General features: G+C 47.1%; 1 protein-coding gene across 3 annotated transcripts in view; it reads right to left on the reverse strand.

Moving 5' to 3' along the window:
- Positions 1 to 1,729: 1,729 nt before the first annotated feature.
- The window catches only part of raver1 (ribonucleoprotein, PTB-binding 1), a 39,702-nt gene continuing 20,389 nt past the window's right edge, over positions 1,730 to 21,042 (reverse strand). The window contains exons 6-17 of one of the 3 annotated variants that reach the window (XM_078234984.1): positions 20,516 to 20,619; positions 17,318 to 17,404; positions 15,079 to 15,187; positions 13,316 to 13,587; positions 12,915 to 13,005; positions 11,839 to 12,062; positions 10,277 to 10,348; positions 9,801 to 9,881; positions 9,243 to 9,314; positions 8,102 to 8,221; positions 6,139 to 6,216; positions 1,730 to 4,928 (exon numbers count right to left, since the gene is read on the reverse strand). In XM_078234984.1, coding sequence (XP_078091110.1) covers positions 4,782 to 4,928; positions 6,139 to 6,216; positions 8,102 to 8,221; positions 9,243 to 9,314; positions 9,801 to 9,881; positions 10,277 to 10,348; positions 11,839 to 12,062; positions 12,915 to 13,005; positions 13,316 to 13,587; positions 15,079 to 15,187; positions 17,318 to 17,404; positions 20,516 to 20,619 — 1,457 coding nt within the window. In that variant the 3' untranslated portion in view covers positions 1,730 to 4,781. Of the gene's footprint in view, positions 4,929 to 6,138; positions 6,217 to 8,101; positions 8,225 to 9,242; positions 9,315 to 9,800; positions 9,882 to 10,276; positions 10,349 to 11,838; positions 12,063 to 12,914; positions 13,006 to 13,315; positions 13,588 to 15,078; positions 15,188 to 17,317; positions 17,405 to 20,515; positions 20,620 to 21,042 lie in introns of all 3 variants that reach the window. The other 2 variants (XM_078234983.1, XM_078234985.1) reach the window with 2 other exon arrangements.

A 21,042-nucleotide genomic window follows, 5' to 3' on the forward strand; every position in this document is an offset into this window, starting at 1 on the left:
TTTTCCCCATAACCCCTGATCCCCTTATTAATCAAGAACCTATCTATCTCTGTCTTAAAGACACTCAATGACCTGGCCTCCACAGCCTTCTGTGGCAAAGAGTTCCACAGATTCACCTCTCTCTGGCTGAAGAAATTCCTCATCATCTCTGTTTTAAAGGATCGTCTCTTTAGCCTGAGGTTGTGCCCTCTGGTTCTAGTTTTCCCTGCTAGTGGAAACATCCTCTCCACATCCACTCTATCCAGGCCTCACAGTATCCTGTAAGTTTCAATAAAATCCCCACTCATCCTTCTAAACTCCGAGTACAGACCCAGAGTCCTGAACTGTTCCCCATATGATGAGCTCTTCATTCCAGGGATCATTCTTGCAAACCTCCTCTGGACCCTTTCCAAAGCCAGCACATCCTTCTTTAGATACGGAGCCCAAAGCTGCTCACAATATTCCAAATGACCAGAGCCTTATACAGCCTCAGAAGTACATCCCTGCTTTTGTATTCTAGCCCTCTCAACATGAATGCTAACATTGTATTTGCCTTCCTAAACTGCCGACTGAACCTGCATGTTAACCTTAAGAGAATCTTGAACAATGACTCCCAAGTCCCTTTGTATTTCTGATTTCCTGAGCACTTCCCCATTTAGAAAATAGTCTATGCCTCCATTCCCCCTTCCAAAGTGCATAACCTCACTTTTCCACATTGTATTCCATCTGCCACTTCTTTGCCCACTCTCCTAACCTGTCCAAGTCCTTCTGCAGCCCCCCGCTTCCTCAATACTACCTGTCCCTCTACATATCTTTGTATCATCTGCAAACTTAGCAACAGTGCCTTCAGTTCCTTCCTCCAAATCGTTAATGTGCATGGTGAAAAGTTGTGGTCCCAGCACTGACCTGAGGCAAACCACGAGTCACCGGCTGCCATGCCTTCTGCCAGTCAGCCAATCCTCTATCCATGTCAGGATCTTACCCGTAACACCATGAGCACTTAACTTATTTAACAGTCTCCTATGCGGCACAAGAAGCTCAGCACTATCCAGGACAAAGCAGCCATATGATTGGCACCCCCTCCATCCACTTACACATTCACTCCCTCCACCACTGACAGTGGCAGCCGTGTGTACCAGCGACAAGATGCACCGCAACAACCCACTAAGGTTCCTCTGAAAGCACCTTCCTTCACTGTCGCTGAGCCAGAAAACCCTGGAACTCCCTCCCTAACAACACGGTGGGTGTACTTACACCACATGGACTGCAGCGGTTCAAGTAGGCAGCTCATCACCACCTTCACAAGGGCAATTAGGGATGGGCAATTAAAAGCTGGCTTGGCCAGCGACACCCACATCCCGTGAAAGAATAAATAAAAACCCTGTAACTGTATTGCAAGTGGCTGGATAGAGATCAGGAATCACACCCAATCTACCCCCACTTCAGCCCCAATATTCCCAGAGTAAACATGTTGCGTTCAGTGAGATCAACCGACCTCGAATCCAGGGCAGACCCAGGTCTGTGGGGAGCACTTCCACATAGCCCAGTTCATAACTGTACTGCCCTATCAGAGGTCAAAGCAGTACTTTGATCCGAGTCAAAACCAGGAGTCGATGTATCAGATTAAGGGAGATCAGTAATCACTAATATTGAGAAATCCAAACACATTAACAGTGCAGTCAAGAGAAGGATATCAGCAATGATTCGGCAGCTTATTTTAAAAATGTTTAAAGGAAAACAAGAAACAGAATTAAGAGCAATTTCCAATTTTATTAGAGATGTATACAGGGCTCTCCAAACATGAAATTGCACTAACTTCCTACTCAATTAAGCAGTTCAACATATGTCCAATGATTAAGACACTCTTAACTTTTCAGATTCTTTATGCCACCTCTCAAGGAACATGGACAGCTCTGATGTAACTGGAGCAGCGACAACACAGTGGATCTCTGGGTGACTGGTCCCCAAAGCACAGGGAAAGGACAGGAAGAAACCCGCAAGTCCACCCCCTCCCCCTGCACACAGTGAAAGGATTGAATGACCCAGGCCTGATCCCACAGTGATGCAGCTAAAGCCAGGAACTCTGTGCGGCAGATATCCCAAGAAAGGTCACACCTATTTCAGACACTGTTCCGACTTCCTACTTGCAAATCACGAGCAGAGGACAGCGAGTGTAGAAATATCCATTTCAATTCAGAAATAGTCTCCAGATTCCACCCCCATCACAGGCTCCACAATCATTTGTTGTACCTGAGCCAAGGTTATTTCCTCACACCGGGAGCTTTGTTTTCTGCGGTGTGTTTTGGCAGCTGGATTAACCAGATTTTGCATTAACCCATTTGTTTAACTCAGCAACATTATACTGCACCCTCTGAGCGCCGCGCTCTCACCCCACAAACTTCACTTGCCTTCCGGTGGATTGTGTGTGGGGGGGGGGGGGGGGGGAAGAGAGAGAAATATGAAATGTGCCCACAGATGTTGTAAACCAGTGTTCCTGGATAAATGGGACAGTGCAGCAGAGGCCAATCCTTACACACACTCCCCAGCAGGGGTCACTGGATAGCAATCCAAAGCCGGAATCTGTCAATTTCAACTGAGTGAGTGAGCCAGCATTGTTAATCTTGGTTCACACCCCCACGCCAGTCACTTTGCTTCCTTTACAGAGGAACTGAGCAGGTTAAACACAGACACGGAGGGCCAATCTCCTGTTTTCTGAGCTAGCGGATTGTGGCGACAATTGGCCATTGTCAAGGGGGAGAGGTTAAGGCTCATTCTTCATCAGTGTTGAGTTTCTCAGCCTGGAAGGTGGACTATACAGGAAGGTAAGCTCCAGTCTATCTTGGGGTCTTCCCCTAACAGAATGTCAGCCGTCACCATTTGCACCCACTCACAAACTGACAGCCTCCGTTTAATTTCAATGAAAGCACAAGTTCTGACAGGGATCCCACACGTCCTGGAGGGGAGACAGTGGCTTGGAATGGACTTGGTGTGGTGGTTGCTATCCACTTGGTCAAACCACTTGCCAGTCATACTCACCCTCGAGTTCAGCCTGTAACAGGATCAGACTCGAGTCAGAACATTGAGTATCGGGGGAAAGGACTGGACACAATAGAAGATCAGTGTGTGGGACCTCTCTCTCCTCACATTGGGAGCTTTGTTTTCTGTGATGTGTTGTGGTTGCGAGGTTAACCGGGGTTTGCATGAGCCAGTTTGTTCAGCTCAGCAATATTACACTCCACCCTCTTCCAGCACTGCTATGCTCTCTCACCCCAGAAACCTCTCGTGGCTGGGGGAGGTGTAATATGAAACGTGCCCAGAGACATTGCAAACCAGCTACTTCTTGCAGTTCCTCTGAATCTCGGGGGCATTTTAAAGGGTTTCACGAGGGTTTCACACCCCAGCCAAGGGAAGAGGCAAACCGGACAAATGCCCCGAGCGAACCCATTTTAACTCAGCTTTTGGACACAGGCACGGAGGAGCAGTGGTAGAAGACATTGCACTGCCAGCTCCAGATCCTGATGCAAAACAAGTCTGTTCAGCAGCCAGTGCAAACAGTGCAGGTGATTAATGTGCTGCGTGGTCACTTCCTGTAGCTTACCCAGCACACAGTATCTAACCAGAAGCCAGTGTCAGAATGTCCGTCACCATTTCTGACATTTACATGTGATTTATTTTAGGGTTAGGCTCCCAAGCTTGCAGGGCTAGGCTCTCTGTCCAAACCTAGTGGCATAAAAGTCCCTCAAGTTAACAAGACATTAGGAATTCAACGTCTAATGTTTTTGCAGAACAATTTGTCGTAAGTAAAAACAAACAGTAAGGTGTTCACACGTGCCAAAAAAAACAGGAAGAACAAAATTAGATATCCCCACCAACTTCTTTTTTAAAAAAAAGGAAAACAAAGAGGACAAGTGTGTAACGCTCTTCCTGCAAATAATTCACTAAAAGTTGCAGATCTAAAAAGAGACATTTCTAGATCAAAGGCAAAAAGTCGGCTCACAGAATGAAATTAAAAATTCAGGAAATACATTAAAAAATAAAGCTATAGATTCTAGGGGTATGCAGAAGGACTGAAAACCAAACCAGCTGGTTGCACGAGGAATCTTAAAAAGGGAGGAGGACACCGTGCAATTGAAAAGGAAAATAACTCACCAAATTACTTCCAATGTCTTGGGAAATGTGTGAGAGAGAAACTGCACAGACTCAGAGTAAAACCATCACCTTATAGGGGGCTGGGTTTAAAACAAAAATACCTGCTTCAAAAGCTGATCTGTTCAGTGCGTATTTTGCTGCAGCAAGTAAAACACGCGACCCTTCCCAGGCTGGTCCTGAGAAAGGTGCACCGAGTTCTCTTTCTAAATGGGGATTGTTACTGGGAGGATTTTTGTAGGCAACTTGACGCATTTTTAAACCCGCCAGTGGAGCAAACGCAAACTAAACCTTGCCCTTGAGGGGCAGATGTACTTCCATCGATCAGCTGCGAGCTCCCACCGGCTGGTCCCAGAGTGCAGCCAATAACAATGAGTGGTGGATAGATTCCCGTCACGCTGCTCACTCGCCTCCCCTGGTCTGCAGCCTCAAGGCTACATCTCGGTATTTCTGTGGGTGCCACAGTGTCACGTGTCTGTCAGTGCGACAGGTTCCAGCCTTCTGCATACCCCAACTTCACAGATATAAGTTTCCCCCTCCTCCAAAAATCAAAGACTGAAGTGTTTTGACACAGAGATTAAAAACGTCTGTACAAGATTTACACCCTTAAGTGAAAAATAACCACATCATTCTAGATGGCAACACCAGGTCCCCAGCTAAAATATCCTCTTCCGCTTCAGGTAAGAGTCAGCGTAGTGGCCACCCAGGCCTTGCGAATGCTGCCCAATGTAGCCTCCCTCTGGGCTGGGCTCAGGTGATGGGATCAGGTGAGAAGCACCCCTCTTGTGACCAATGAGTGGCGCCTGGAACAGAGAGAATCAAGGTCAACTGAAGTCCAATTTCAATCAAACCAAACCCCCCGCCCCGTCCCTTTGTACTCCTCTCCCCCCCCCTAAACTGTTGGGGTTCTGCTCTCTCTGTGAGCCAGAGGCTGTTGGGGTTCCGCTCTCTCTGAGCCGAAGGCTGTTGGGGTTCTGCTCTCTCCGTGAGCCGGAGGCTGTTGGGGTTCCGCTCTCTCTGTGAGCCGGAGGCTGTTGGGGTTCCGCTGTCTCAGCATGTAATCTTCCTGGAGTTGTGTCCGTCTCTGCTGTCTCAGCCGAGAGCAGCTAACCCGGCACGTCCTGTGTGACTAACATCAAGTGGTGCAGTTACCACGGAGAACCATCGCATTCTCAATTCTTTCCTATCTCCACAGGACGGTGGCACAGTGGTTAGCACTGCTACCTCACGGCGCCGGGGACCTGGGTTTGATTCCCGGCTTGGGTCACTGTCTGTGTGGAGTTTGCACGTTCTCCCAGTGTCTGCGTGGGTTTCCTCCGGGTGCTCCGGTTTCCTCCCACAGTCCAAAAGATGTGCTGATTAAGTGCATTGGCCATACTAAATTCTCCCTTAGTGTACCCGAACAGGCGCCAGAGTGTGGCAGCTGGGGGATTTTCACAATAACCTCATTGCAGTGTTAATGTAAACCTACTTGTGACACTAATAAACAAACTTTAAAGAAATAAAAATGGCTCTGCCTTTCAATGAAGTTCCCATGCCCCCGGACCAAATGCAGGATGAGTCTCGGAGAGTTATTCCCAGGACACAGTGCAGCCCTGCTGACTTTCCCACCTATAATAAGCAGCTGGTTCTACTCTGTCATCTCACGAGGAGATGGTGGAGTTCAAACCAACATGTGATTATTCTTCACAGAACGGTCTGCACTGAAATATTTCAGCGGTAGAATTTAAATCCTATCTCAAAATGTCTGAAGGTTAAGGAAACCACAATTGAGGCTTTAAGACAATTGCTTGAGTGTATAGAGAGGTTTTTACCCATTCACTCAGGATCCTGAGAAACCCAGCTCACTGCCCATCGTACATTCCTGTACCAGACAATCCTCGTTCAACTGGGACAGCAGGAGACTGGGGGGGGGGGGGGGGGGAGGCACGTAATGCCGCGGGCCTGGGGGAGGGGGCAACACCAGGGGCACAGGCACAATGCAGGCAGACGAGACAGACATCAGATGGTTACCTTCAGCATGGGGCCTGGTGGGGAGTTGGCAGGTCGAGCACCCAGGAGTCCTGCCCCAGAACCCAGCAATGGATTTAACTGCAACACAGCACATAAAGCGTCAGTTCCGACTTAATCAGCATCACACTCGCTTCACACACTGACAACACTGATTCTGTATTTAACACAGAAACATTCACCCACTTTGCTTTCTCAAACCAGTATTAAGATAAAGGAGGCAGCACAGTGGTTAGCGCTGCTGCCTCTCAGCGCCAGGGACCCGGGTTCAATTCCCGGCTTGGGCCACTGTCTGTGTGGAGTCTGCACGTTCTCCCCGTGTCTGCGTGGGTTTCCTCCGGGTGCTCCGGTTTCCTCTCTCAGTCTGAAAGACGTGCTGGTTAGGGTGCATTGGTCGTGCTAAATTCTCCCTCAGTGTACCCGAACAGGCGCCGGAGTGTGGCGACTAGGGGATTTTCACAGTAACTTCATTGCAGTGTTAATGTAAGCCTACTTGTGACACTAATAAATAAACTTTCAAGTGTAGTTTTAAAGATGTTTGTGAGCTTTGGTCAAAAGCAACTGCCCAGCAGCAGAGTGTGGAAAAGCAGAAGCAGACCAGCCATATTAAAATGGAACGATGAAGTATTGAATTTAATTAGTAAGCGGCTTTGGAAGACCTTGCAGCTGTGAGGTATTAGATAATGGATTAAACAGAAGGATTCAACTGCTAATTAAAATGAATAGAAGCATTTTGCTCTTGATTTGGCCTGATAAGGTATAGCCAGTTAGACAGGATGATTCCTGTCTGGGGGTAGGGCCTGGGTTTGGGGGTAGGGCCTGGGTGGGATTGTGGTCGGTGCAGACTCGATGGGCCGAATGGCCTCTTTCTGCACTGTAGGGTTTCTATGATTCCCTGAGCTCCCACAGTATGCAGGTGGCGGGAGCGAACCTTGCACCTGTCAGATGTGCATCAACAGGTTACTAAGCGACGGAGGAAAGACTTTTGGGTTCAATTAGCCAATGAATTCCCAATTTTGCCAGGAGGTAGAATGTTGTTGGCCAAAGTCGATCCTGTGTATTAATGTAATTGGACGATGCAGTTTGTGTGTATAGGTTGGGCGGGGAACATGAATCTAGTCTATCAGCTGTGTTCACGCCATGTAATTTTAGAGAGAAGCTGGAATCCACCCGGCATCTCTCTCCCAACGCGTAACAGTCAAATAAAGAACGTCTTTTACTGCATACTCTCTCTCTCGCAAGTTCTGAATTAGACTCGCGCAGGTGCCCCAGGGGGAAGCCCTCAGAGAATTCCCCCAACGTTCCCTTAATAATAAACAGCAAATGTGGATCAGCCAGTCATTCATCTCGCTGCCAATGAGATTTCACAAACTGCCTGCTGTATAGGTCATAGTGAGGCAACACTCTGCAAACTGACTCATTCTCCATAAAGCACTCAGGCATGTTTGAGGATCTTGGTCTGGTGTTAAAATTCATTTTGGAACCAGGTGCCAGGGACACGAGGAGGAGGATTGTGTCAGCAATTCACCACCCTGAGCTTTCCAAAGGGACAGGCGTCCACCTCACTCTCCCCCCTCACTGATGTATGATTTCATATAAACCGGCAGCGCAAACAAGCACTACTCATCGCGCAGCAGCCGAGTTTTATTTTAAACCGTGGTGGGTTCCAGCCTATCCTCTGTCAACATTCACACACAGCCCCGTTCCAGATGGTGTCCCCCTGGACAATCAGGAACAGGATTCCCCCTGGTCCATCCTCAAGTCAAACTGTCCAACAGTGCCTGGAATCGGCTAATCAATCATACGCTGGCGGAGTCAAAGATATGAAAACTGGAAGACGGGACGTTAAAATGATCCGAGCATCTTAGTGAAAACACGCTGCCCGCACAGTTAGAGAATGGTGTGTAGCCTCGGGTGGTTAGGAGCTAATGAGCTTCACAAAGCAGTGCTGAAATCAGTGCCATACCTTGGTGGAGTAACCCTGTCGGAGTCCAGCTCTTACACCGCTAGTGAAATAGGATGTGGGAGAGCTGGAGTACATGGAAGATGCAGCAGGTTCCAAGTCACTGTATCCACACTGTGCTGACTGCTTAAACAAGGGACAGAGAGAATGTTAGCAAACCTACACTTTAATTAAAGTTCAACAATTTTCAACCACTTCCAGATGAGTGAAATGGAAAGGGAATTTCAGGCCAGCCCAGGAGAAGCAGCCAGTTAACTCAGCTGGGTTCACTTCACTATGCATTGCTCCCGTTCTCCCGGTGTTTGTTCCAGGGTGAATCTTACCATGTCACCTATTGATGCCTCATCTGAGTGGCCATTCATATGTAAACCTAGCTCACAGACTGGACTCCAGCAAAACAAGCTCAGCGCATACTGACACAAACATACTGTGGATGGGGATCAGAATTAAAATGTACTCGCTGGAGGTTAGAAGGATGAGGGGGGGGGGGGGTGGATCTGATCGAGATATATAAAATTCTAAAATGGATTGATAAAAGTTAACGTAGACCAAATGTTTCCCCTTATGGGGCAATCTCGAACAAGAGGTCACAGGTATAGGTTGAGAGGCAGTAGATTTAAAACTGAGATGAGGATGAACTATTTCTTGCAGAGGGTGGTGAATTTGTGGAACTCATTACAGTAGAGCCTGAATCGTTGAGTGGTTTCAAGGAGATAGATATATTTCTAATAAAAAAGGAAAGAGGGATATGGGGAGCAGGTGGGGGAAGGTGGATTTGAGACCAGGGAGAGATCAGCCATGATCTGATTGAATGGCGGAGCAGGCTCGAAGGGCAGAATTTGCCCACTTCTGCTCCAAATTCCTCTGTTCTGAAAATGGGTTGATTAGTCTAAACCCAATCCGAGGTCAAGAGTAAAGAAGCTTTGGAAAATTCTAAATATTGGTCTCTCTGAACTAAGCAAACCCAGAGGCCAAGGATCAACCTCGAAAAGGTCTTTATGCCGCTATCCGTTGTACTTGTTTCTCTGATCTCTGTTACTGAACTGGGCAACTCAATGTTCAGTACAGAGAAGCTTGAGATTTTATCAAGTGGCAATCCCGGGTCTGGTGGATAACTGGAAAGGTTCTTTATTCTAATCTTTACCTCATTTCGGGCAGATCCATATCCTCCAAGTCCAGGGTCGGGTAGTAGTGGATATCGTTCCAGCTCCCTATCCTGACAAAAACAAAACCTCCGTCAACTTGGATTTTCCCTCCTCAAGACATCAGCTCCTTACGGACACACGACAGGTTTCACCGTCAGCCCATAGCTTGTTCAACTGGTTATTATAGAAAGCAAGACTATTCGACTACACAGTGCATCGTCGCCAGTCACTCTGCAGCAGCTGTCAGCGAGGTCAGTGTGTGTCTGATAATGCTTCCTGGCTCAGTGTACAGAGGCTAACTCGAGCTTCACAACTCCAGGCAGACAGAAATGAACAGACTAAGCCGAGGCTGGAGACTGAGCTGGGAAGGACAGAGGTTTGCTGAGCTCCAGACAACAATGGCTGAAATCATTCACTGAGCTGTATCACTCTGCCGGACTAGTGAAGGGAGCTGCAGCATCTTGCGGCTGAATCCAATAAGGCAGAGACTCCAGCAGAGAGAGATAGGAATCAGTCAGCACGGTACTCCAATCATCAACTTCCTTTGTAAAACCTACCTCATTCCGGTCACGTCCATAGCCCGCCATTCCTCCTAGGCCAGGGTCACGGTTCATCGAGTATCTCTCCAGCTCTCTTTCCTATTCAGAAACAAACCTCACTCAGACCATTCATTTCACCAGAGTTCCCCTTGTTCTTTGTCAAGGCCCATTTCACTGTCCCCTCCCGCAGATTCCTGCTGCTACCTCAGTGAGTCAGACAAGTCAGTCTCAACAAGACATGTCACAGCTGTTCAACCTTCACAGCATCACGACTAAACCCGCTTCCTTACCAGACGGGGCACCGACAGTCAGCATGACCCCCCCCGCCGTCCCCACAGCCCAGTGTACCCAGACTACAGTCCAGGTGAAGGAGAGTTAACTCAGTCTGGAGAGGGGATCCAAGTCCAGCTCATCTGTCCCAAGATCCTACAGTCCCCAAGCATCCAGCTGCCTCCACCAGAGTTCTCATCTTCAGTTTCCTTGATAAGATTTACCTCATTTCTGTCACGACTGTACCCTCTAAGCCCAGGATTACGTGAGAGTGCGTAGCGTTCCATTTCTCTCTCCTAAAATAAAATAAAATTAGAATGTTAACTTAAAAGAATAAAGTCCGTTTTCTCTTATCCTTTCCGAGGTGGTGGAATTTTTTTGTTGGGCCGTGGGCAGTTCTGCTTCTTTCAGCGTCTCCACTATAAAGACTGACAATCCGTGCGATATACATTTATATCCATGGACCAACCCCAAGCCTAACCCTCACTTAAAACGTACACGAGAACAAGAGTGGACTGTCGTGAGGAAAAAGCCCAGAGTATGGATCAACTCTGAAGTGTTCCAGCACTGCAATAAAGCAGCAGATGATATGCACAGTAAGATCTCACAAATAGTAAAGAGGAAAATAAGCTGCCTACCTCGTCAAGAGAGTGAGCGATAAATCTCAGTCAGGGAATTTCCCAACTCAAATACTGCCATGGGATCTTTAGATAACGGCTTAACCTGAAAGACAGCACCTTCAACCCTGCAGCATTCCCTCAGAACTACACCAAGTACCCCAGTGCATCAGAAAAGTCACTGCATATATATTTTGCCAATATATTACCAAATTTGTGTTTTACTTTCATATAACTTTGCCACTGTAAAGATGAGTGAATTATCTCCCAGTGCATCTAACTGCTCCGTGGACCAGTTCCCCAAACTGATAGATGACAGAATATAGAACATTACAGCGCAGTACAGGCCCTTCGGCCCTCGATGTTGTGCCGACCTGTGAAACCAATCTAAAGCCCATCTAACCTACACTATTCCAATATCATCCATGTGTTTATCCAATGACCATTTAAATGCCCTTAATGTTGGCGAGTCCGCTACTGCTGCAGGCAGGGCATTCCACGCCCTTACTACTCTCTGAGTAAAGAACCTACCTCTAACATCTGTCCTATATCTATCATCCCTCAGTTTAAAGCTATGTCCCCTCGTGCTAGCCATCACCATCCGAGGAAAAAGGCTCTCACTATCCACCCTATCCAATCCTCTGATCATCTTGTATGCCTCTATTAAGTCACCTCTTAACCTTCTTCTCTCGAACGAAAACAACCTCAAGTCCCTCAGCCTTTCCTCATAAGACCTTCCCACCATACCAGGCAACATCCTGGTAAATCTCCTCTGCACCCTTTCCAATGCTTCCACATCCTTCCTATAATGCGGCGACCAGAACTGTACGCAATACTCCAAGTGCGGCCGCACCAGAGCTTTGTACAGCTGCAGCATGACCTCCTGGCTCCGAAACTCAATCCCTCTACCAATAAAAGCTAACACTCCGTACGCCTTCTTAACAACCCTATCAACCTGGGTGCCAACTTTCAGGGATCTATGCACAAGGAGGTGAGAAATGAGTGTTGACAAAACATTGCATCAAGTGTTTACTCAGTAATACTGCAACCAACTTCACAGCTTTATAACAGGAGGGATTTAATAAGAGCAATGTCTGCAGTAGATTATTCAGAAAGAGGATCTCACTGATAGCAACTAATTGCCAACAGACAATACATCCCCAATGTACCTCTTCATAGTCCCGGTAAGAGTGATTGTAATCATCATAGCTGTCATCATAGCTGTCATCATAGCCATCATCATAGCTGTCAAAATTTCCATAACCCAATTGGCTGCTTCCAGACTCCGGATAGTCACTGATGCTGGATCCCTGTGGAGCTCTGGACATGGAGCTGGGGTAGTTTCCCAGGAGGCCGGTACTATGGCCATAAGACATTGAGTTGCTGCCATCACCTGTGAGACACAAAGAGCATTTTCAGGTCCAATGGCACACAGAACCTGGTAACAGTGCGCCTCTATGCTGCGTCTGACATGGATGTTTAAAGGTTCATAAGGGCATAGAATCAGAGAGTCATAGAATCATACAGTGCAGAAGGAGGCCATTCGGCCCATCAAGTCTGCACCGACCACAACCTCACAAGGCCCTATCCCCATAACCCCATGCATTTACCCTAGCTGGTCCCCCTGACACTAAGGGGCAATTTAGCACAGCCAATCCACCTAACCAGCACGTCTTTCGGACTGTGGGAGGAAACCGGAACACCCGCAGGAAACCCACGCAGACACGGGGAGGACGTGCAGACTCCACACAGATAGTGACCCAAGCTGGGAGTCAAATTCCTGGCACTGTGAAGCAGCAGTGCTAACCACTGTGCCACCATGCTACCCCGTACATGACAAGTTTGCGTGTCCACGCAGGACGAGAGGATAGACGGCACAAGGTGGGTGACTGGTGCGGGCTGTGAGGGGGGGGGGGGGGGATGTTGTGATATACACAAAGAAAAGGGCAGAGGTGACACACGCAGCGATGGGAGACGGTGAGGGTGGCCTGTATGAGTGGCTGAGGGCGGGAGAGTGGCATAAGCAGGGAGGGGGCAACATGCAGCGGGGGACGGGGTCAGTCTGCCACATGATGGAGAAACTGGGGTGTCGGGGTGGAGTGATAGTGGATTCACTTACTCATCGCTTGAACCAAAATGTTTTCATTCCACAGTTTGACATTCATTGCAACACACTGGAAGCATCAATCACTGTGTTGCCCACAGCCTCTAATGCCCATTATCAAGCTAACTATCTGCTCCTTACCAGGCTGGCTACCGGGGAACACACTCCGCAGGTTGAGATATGGATTCTGAGGCATTCTAAAGTCTTTTGGTGGTTCGCCCAACAGTGATGGCTGCAACAGAAACATATTTAAAATCAGAGTGTCCCCTCATTGCTCTCTGGGTTACATTTATATTACAGGCACATCTCAAACACACACTTCCCAGTTAGTCACAATCTAAAACTACACACTTGTACTGGACTCAATCCAAATCACAACTTTTCAATTGGTTAAAAAAAGCACACAAAACCTGACGAAACAATTAGTTACAAGGGATTACCAATGATTCCAACCCAGCACGTAACAGGAGAAGGTAGATGGAAACAAACAGAAAAAAGTCCACTTCGACCCCTCGGAAACATTTGAAAGTCTGGCCTCTCACCCCTGATGTGACTGAGTCGGCCTCCGCATGTGACATGTTCTGCTGCCTCTGTTTCTTCAAGTCACTGAGCACCGAGCCCAGAATGGACGTGGGGATTCCCTGCAGAGGAGCTGGAGTAAGCGGAGGAGAGGTGACTTGCCGAGAATGCAGTGGATTCTCCATCATTCCCTGCACGTCTGGTGGCATTTGACCAAGATACTGCTGGGACTGCACTGTCCCCATTGGCATCATCGGCAGCTTCATCTGTCCCTGTGCTCGCTCAGAGTTCAGCCCTGAAAGGGGAACAAATGATACAGACCATCCAATTCAAATCCAGCTCAAATCGAGATATCGAGGCAAGGTAACCACTGACTCAAACCGCCCGCTCGTATTGTCAGCCAATGCAGATTGGAACGGGGAAGGCAGACACCAGTGAGATGTATTGGTAATTAAAATATCAATTAATGAAATCCTCCTCTGCTAATTCAGCCCAGCGTCACTTAAAACTCAATCTGCACTGACCTACTGTAACTGGCAGCTACACCCAACCCAGGAGGCAAAGTCCTTTTGGGTTTAAAAGCATAAAGTGAAAACTGTCTGTAATGGACAGGACGAAGGTGTTTCATTGCTCTCAATGGATGTTGGAAGATGTCAGTCCTTAGCCAACAAGAAACTGAACCATAGAAAATTACAGCTCAGAAACAGGCCTTTTGGCCCTTCTTGTCTGTGCCGAACCATTTTTTGCCTCGTCCCACTGACCTGCACTTGGACCATATCCCTCCACACCCCTCTCATCCATGAACCCGTCCAAGTTTTTCTTAAATGTTAAAAGTGACCCCGCATTTACCACTTTATCCGGCAGCTCATTCCACACTCCCACCACTCTCTGCGTGAAGAAGCCCCCCCCTAATATTCCCTTTAAACTTTTCTCCTTCCACCCTTAACCCATGCCCTCTGGTTTTTTTCTCCCCTAGCCTCAGCGGAAAAAGCCTGCTTGCATTCACTGAAGAGGAATGTGTAAAGATAAACCAACAGGACATTGGTGATGACAGACAGAGGACTGACATTATGGATCCAAAACAATTCATGGCTAAAAATGATGTTTGCTAAGGAGAGAAAAATAAAATAAGATAGAAAATGAACCCCACAGTGACAAGTTATGACAAGAGTCACAATTCAACTCTTGGGTTCAATCATCACTGATCTACTTTCCTCAGGATTGTCATCCAAAACCCTGAGCAGATTAAGCAGCTCTCGATATCTAGCGTTTACTGATATTCACGAGTGTGTGTGGCCTGAGCATTCACCTCCCTCATCCCTGTGACACTGGGAGAGGTCCTTAGGTCCTCCATGCACAGCTGGGACACAGCACTGACTCCTCCCTCACCCTACTCTCTGACAGGAGATGGTAAGGGAATGTTACTGCAAAGTAATTCACACACACACACAGAGCCCCAGTGAAAGATACCTATTCGCAAAGCTACAGCTCGGACAGACTTTCCCTCAGTCAGACACTTGGCGAATTATTTATTTGGAGGCTGCCAATTAAAACAAAGGTCCTCAACTTCAGATCAGTGTCTCACGTGCAGCAGCCAACGAGAAAGTAATTGTTCGGATTTTGACGCCCAAAGGCGGGGTGAGGAGCAGCGCACTATTTAAACACCAGTTACAGCGTTCCCCGAGGACATGGATTAGATTACAATGTGCGACGAGGCAATGTACTGGGGGATACGTGCGAGAAGTAGGGATAGCTTCAGCAGCTTCTGTAGATAAATTTTACATACCTGTGGGTGATTCCCCAAGAAGTCCCTTTCCCCGCTGTGGAGGGGCTCCGAGTCCAATTGGGTTTGGCTGCATAGCTGCAAGAGGAGATTCACCAAGAATCCCAGGCTTCTGAAAACACACACATACACACACATACAGACAATGCCATTTCGTAACCTGGACATCAATCGCTCAGCTTAAACCGGTTACCAAGAAAATGAAAACTGAAGGATCCGCTCCGATCTGCTCGAATACACGGCCGTGCCAATCCCTGGAACAGAGTGTAAAACAGAATCCAACAACTCCCCATTTGGTTTCTCGAACACATCAGCCCTCTGACTGAAAGCCTTTCCCCTCCCGTCCACAGCAATAAGGCCATGATGCTATTCAAGCTTCGACTTTTGTTAAGCGCCAAAATATTTGTTTTTCCTCCCAGCGTCTCCACATCAACATTAAACTAATGGCGGAGTCTCCTGATCAATCTTTTCAGATGACCATTAGAGTGAGAATCCTTCACTCTGCTCTGCTTCATGCTATACTCATTTTTCCTTTAAAAACCCAAGCTTGCATTCCATTGGAAAATTACAGCACAGAAGGAGGCCATTAGGCCCATCCTGCCCATGCCAGCCCAAAGACACCCAGGTACCCTTTCTAATCCCACCTTCCTGCACTCGGTCCATAACCCTGTGTCTTACAGCACTCAAGGTGCTGTATATCCAGGTACTTCTTAAAACAGTTTCGGGTCTCAGCCTCCACCAGTTATTCAGTCCTGATTTAACTCATCATTGCTTTTATCCCTGACTATAGGCAGGGATGAGCCTGGACTCACATTTGAAAAAACTAATCAGTCACAGCACTGAATGGGAAGAGGTTTGTATTTGGGCCGGGGCTGTGGGGGATTGATGTCACTAAAGCACCTACAACCATGAGGGACTGGAAATAATCAGCACTCCTGATCATTCAGCATTCCCTGCTGTAAAGTGCAGATGTATTTGGATTTAGCCAAGCTGCCTCCATATTTTAATTGCCAATCAATATTCATTAAGACTCCGTGTATGGAGTTTGGAAAGGGACTAATTAAATAGCAGTCCAGCTAAAACTCAATAATAGTCGGAATGTTATCACACTCAGCTGCTTCTGTACTATCAGCCTTTAAATCTGGATTCCAGCAGACAGATTTCCATATTTATACCACTGAATCCAAGCAGCCTGCATCTTTCTCACTGTGAGAAGGAATTAGCCCTGCAAATCGAGGGCCAGTGCACGGATGGCCATGTCCTGATAATCTGAATCCAAACAGTAGCAATGGATAAGCAGTTACTGACTTGCAGTTCATAACACCACACCTCATCCTTTTCATTTCAACTGCTGAACTGCCATCTGTGAAACCAGCTCCTTACTGAGCAAAGGCCATGGATGGGATGGGGAAGCAAAGGCCAAGGGTACAAGGTATGAAATGTATGGATAAGCAAAGCGGAAATTAATGGGGATTAAGTGGCACAAAATGACACCATTTGGATTCTGAACACTGGAAGTGGGGCGATAGAGTTATGAAACAGGAGGGACCCCGACTAGAGTCGATAGAAAATATGACCGATCACAATGCCAGCATTAACACATCTCGGGCCAGAGGATTTTCTGTTTCACGTGGTTGACGGAGGGTTTGGTCAATAAACCATTCTGATCAGAGTCATGGACATTGTTGTTGGGTGCCTGCAATGTGAAATGGATTCTCAATCTATCCAAGTGGAGAGAGCAACAGATGAAGGAAACAGAAGAGGATTCGAGACTTGGGGCGGAATGTGACAGAAACCAAATTATTTCACACGACAGGCTCTTGTTATGTTCCAAAGGAAACCTGCTCAACACGGCGAAAGGCATTCCAGCAATCGCGTCTGTGTTTTTTGGTATGAAAGACAAAGTGTAAACCACACACAACTGCACTGGCTCAAGATCAGAACGATTTGATTTTAATTTCTTTTCCCTGTTAAGGAAAACACTGAAGGTTTTGAACAGCCTAATGGAGTACAGTGATTAACCATCATTGTAAACCAACAGCTTCGGTGAGCCCATTCTCAGTAACGCTGATGCTTAGAATCTAGAACTCTCTTCCAATTATTGCAACAAGCAAACCAATTGCTCTGCCACCACTTAATCCAACTAAAACTGTACAGCAAGGCTAAAATGAATGTGATCAGTATGTGTTGTAAACACTATGAAGGCAAACCCTAGCACACAAGCTACTTGTTGTGGACTTACATTGAGGAATGCCTGGTTCTCTTTATTGTGCATCAGCTGGGTCCAAACCAGATTCTGCAGAAAAACTGGATTCCCAAGCAAAGCATTCTAGGACACAACAGGTATAGAGGGGAAAGGGGGGGGGGGGGGGGGGTGGTGCAGCAGAGAATGAAAGGTCAGTCATTACATGAATAGATAAAAAGTAAAGTGTAAGAATAGTAAAAGCTATTAAATGCCATAATGCCAGGAAAAAAGCCACCTTATTTAACAGGTCTCCGTGAACTAGTCCACTTTGGAATCCTAAAAGCAAGAGTCAGATTCATTCCTTTGTATCTGATTGAATTTAAAGACTTCCAGCCAGAATTCCCCAGCTGAAACTGTCTGTGTGCCCTTGAGTAATACACTGGTCTAGAGTTTCATACTCCCTCTTCACTCTAGCATGTCACTGGACTCCTGTCATGCTGCCTGCCTTCAAGGCAAACATGCAACTGATGTCCACCTTCTGGCTGGTGCACAGTATAAAAAGTCCATTGCACCAGCTCTAGACTAGCCAATGTGTGCTGTTTTATTCAGTACCTGCTTATGATCGAGTTATAAAGTCAGGAAGAATACACGTTCCATCTCTTATTGGTGCAGGAGGAATAAAAATCATAGAATCCTACAGTGCAGAAGGAGGCCATTCGGCCCATTGAGTCTGCACCGACCACAATCCCACCCAGGCCCTATCCCCAAAACCCCATACATTTACCCTAGCTAGCCCCCCAGGCACTAAGGGGCAATTTAGCATGGCCAATCCACCTAACCCGCACATCTTTAGACTGTGGGAGGAAACCAGAGCACCCGGAGGAAACCCACGCAGACACGGGCAGAATGTGCAAACTCCACACAGATGGTGACCCAAGCGGGAATTGAATCCGGGTCCCTGGTGCTGTGAGGCAGCAGTGCTAACCACTGCGCCACCCAAAATGTTGCATCTTGTACCTCACATGCTGCTGTGACAGCTCCAGCTGTTAAGTAACCTGCTACCATTCATCACCTAGACTCTTGCACAATGAACAGCCACTTGGGCAGTTGCCAGTGTAACTAACACCCGAGACAGGGAGTAACTCAGGAGAGGAGAGAGAAAAATACAATTAGGAGGAGGAGCAGGGCAGGGGTAGAAACTACAAATTTAAAAACTGTGGACTTCAATTAATTATACTCATACTTGTATAATGGTCAAATCAACTCTCAGGGTACATACAGCACTGCTAGCTTTAGCGAGAATGGACTACAGAGCAAATAATTCTGGGCCAAAAGCAAAAATATGGAAGGAGCCTGGATCTGTTTTCTGTGATGACTGGAATTCAGAAACATGAAAACGTGGTTTCTTTTCCCCAGTATAAAGGCAGCATCTCACAGTGACTGGGTTCAAAACACACAGCAGTCCCAGGAGTGTTTCTGTTAGCCTACAACATTCAGCTGCAGATTGTTCGGAGCAGTGCGGGTGCTGACATTTCCTCAGGGTTTTAGGGTTCAGCTTCCTGGGCAGCACTGCAAACAACTTTCCTCCGACGCCAACTAAAGGGGTGCAGAGGGAATGAAGTCTGTGCGTTCTGGACGAGAGTCCTTGAGGAAATTAAATCCTCATCACAGCAACAGTGGGCTGAATAGGGTGACCCCTAATTCACTCAGTAATCTAGACAGTGTCTCACGATTCTCCCAATAACTCTAACTGTAACCAATGTCTGCGATCATTCCAATGCTTCACTGAGCAACAGCACTTGTAAAACAAATGGGCTAGTGTCTTCAGAGAAATGAGAATAAGTTGAACTCGAAGTCTATGGAGCAATTTGCAGCACAGTTAACTTCAGTAAAACAAATCAATCATCCATCACTTGAAAAAAAATCTTGTAAACACTTAATGCACAAGAAAGCCGGTCTCAAGGTGGCTCTGACTTGACTGAAGAACTTGCAGAATCTCATCGAATCCTACAGTGCAGCAGGAAGCCATTCGGCCCATCAAGTCTGCACCGACCACAATCCCACCCAGGCCCCATAGAATCTTAGAAACCCTACAGTGCAGAAGGAGGCCATTCGGCCCATCGAGTCTGCACCGACCACAATCCCACCCAGGCCCTACCCCCACATATTTACCCACTAATCCCTCTAACCTACGCATCTCAGGACTCTAAGCAGCAATTTTTAACCTGGCCAATCAACCTAACCCGCACATCTTTGGACTGTGGGAGGAAACCGGAGCACCCGGAGGAAACCCACACAGACACAGGGAGGACATGCAGACTCCGCACAGACAGTGACCCAAGCTGGGAATCGAATCTGGGTCCCTGGTGCCGTGAGGCAGCAGTGCTAACCACTGTGCCACCCATCTCACTGAATTCATGACAAGGTCAAGCAACAAACCAATCACACTGGTGCACATGGTGAGCTGCTTCAAGGTCAATGGACTTGGCGGTGAGTGCTCATCACTGCATCTGACCTGACTGCAAACAGGGGGAGAAATGTCTCCTGATGGTGAATGGATAAGGGGAGAAAGTGCAAGGAAAAAGAAAAATAAGCTAGCTTACTGCCTTTTCCAGTTCCACTCCAACAACTGGCTTTTGATTTTGATGACATATTTGCATCACCTGAAGTAAAAACATCTCCATGAAGTGTTGTGTTATCGACACATTACAATTACCACTGCAGTTATCATCATCGCTCACTTTTTAAAAGTTTTAAAATTCTACACTAACATCTCCAATCTGCCATTCTACACACACACACTCCAACAGGCACCAGGACATGTTCACTGTAACCAGCCAGGGAAACATGGGGTGATCGATGACATGCTTCAATACTGATGTTATCTACAGTGGCTCAAGCAGGACTCCGAAATACATCCGTTAATGTTCAATTTCATCGTTAGATGGAAATGTTAGTTTTACTGAACCAATACTTTCCATTCCATCGTGGAGCAAGTGACAGACCTACTGAAAAACACAGGAGCTGGAAGGAATCATCGCCGTGACAAAGTTCTCCCGCACTGATTTGATACATTAGCTCAGACTGGGAAGAGCAAGGAAGAGAAAGAACAGGGTTTGATGTTACCACTGAAAACAGTAAGCCTTCAAAGACAAGGGTACGTCCTTTGGTCACTAATGAACTCTCTGAAGCTTCAGCACAAAGCCTCCCTTCCAGCCCCTTTACAATCACTTGCTTTGGTAGTTGGAGACTTACCTGGGTTTGTGTCGGATTTTGGCCCTGGAAAACCATTTGCAAGAGGGCAGCGCCTAGCCCGGGATTCCCCAGCAAAGGCACTGGAGGAGCAGCTCCCAGAATCCCTAAAGAGAAGTACTTTGGTTAGCTTCTTTTGTGCAGGAATTCCACGACTAAAGTTAACATTTATTCATGCTTATGGAAACATTGTCATATATTTGGAATGAGGTGAAGATGCCGGCATTGGAATGACGTGGGACACAGCAAGAAGTCTCACAACACCAGGTTAAAGTCCAACTGGTTTATTTGGAATCACAAGCTTTCGGAATGCTGCTCCTTCATCAGATGAGTGGAAAGGTAGGCAAACATAGACAATGATACAATAGCAAGATAATTACAGGCTGGAATGTGAAGAATGGTTGGAATGAGAGTCTTTACAGGTAATCAAGTTATTACAGGTACAGACAGTGTGCGTGGAGAGAGGGGTAATCACAGGTTAAAGGGGTGTGAATTGTCTCAAGCCAGGGCTGTTCGCAGAATTTTGCAAA

The sequence above is a fragment of the Mustelus asterias genome, chromosome 19 (assembly GCF_964213995.1).
Source record: "Mustelus asterias chromosome 19, sMusAst1.hap1.1, whole genome shotgun sequence".
Lineage (NCBI taxonomy): Eukaryota > Metazoa > Chordata > Chondrichthyes > Carcharhiniformes > Triakidae > Mustelus > Mustelus asterias.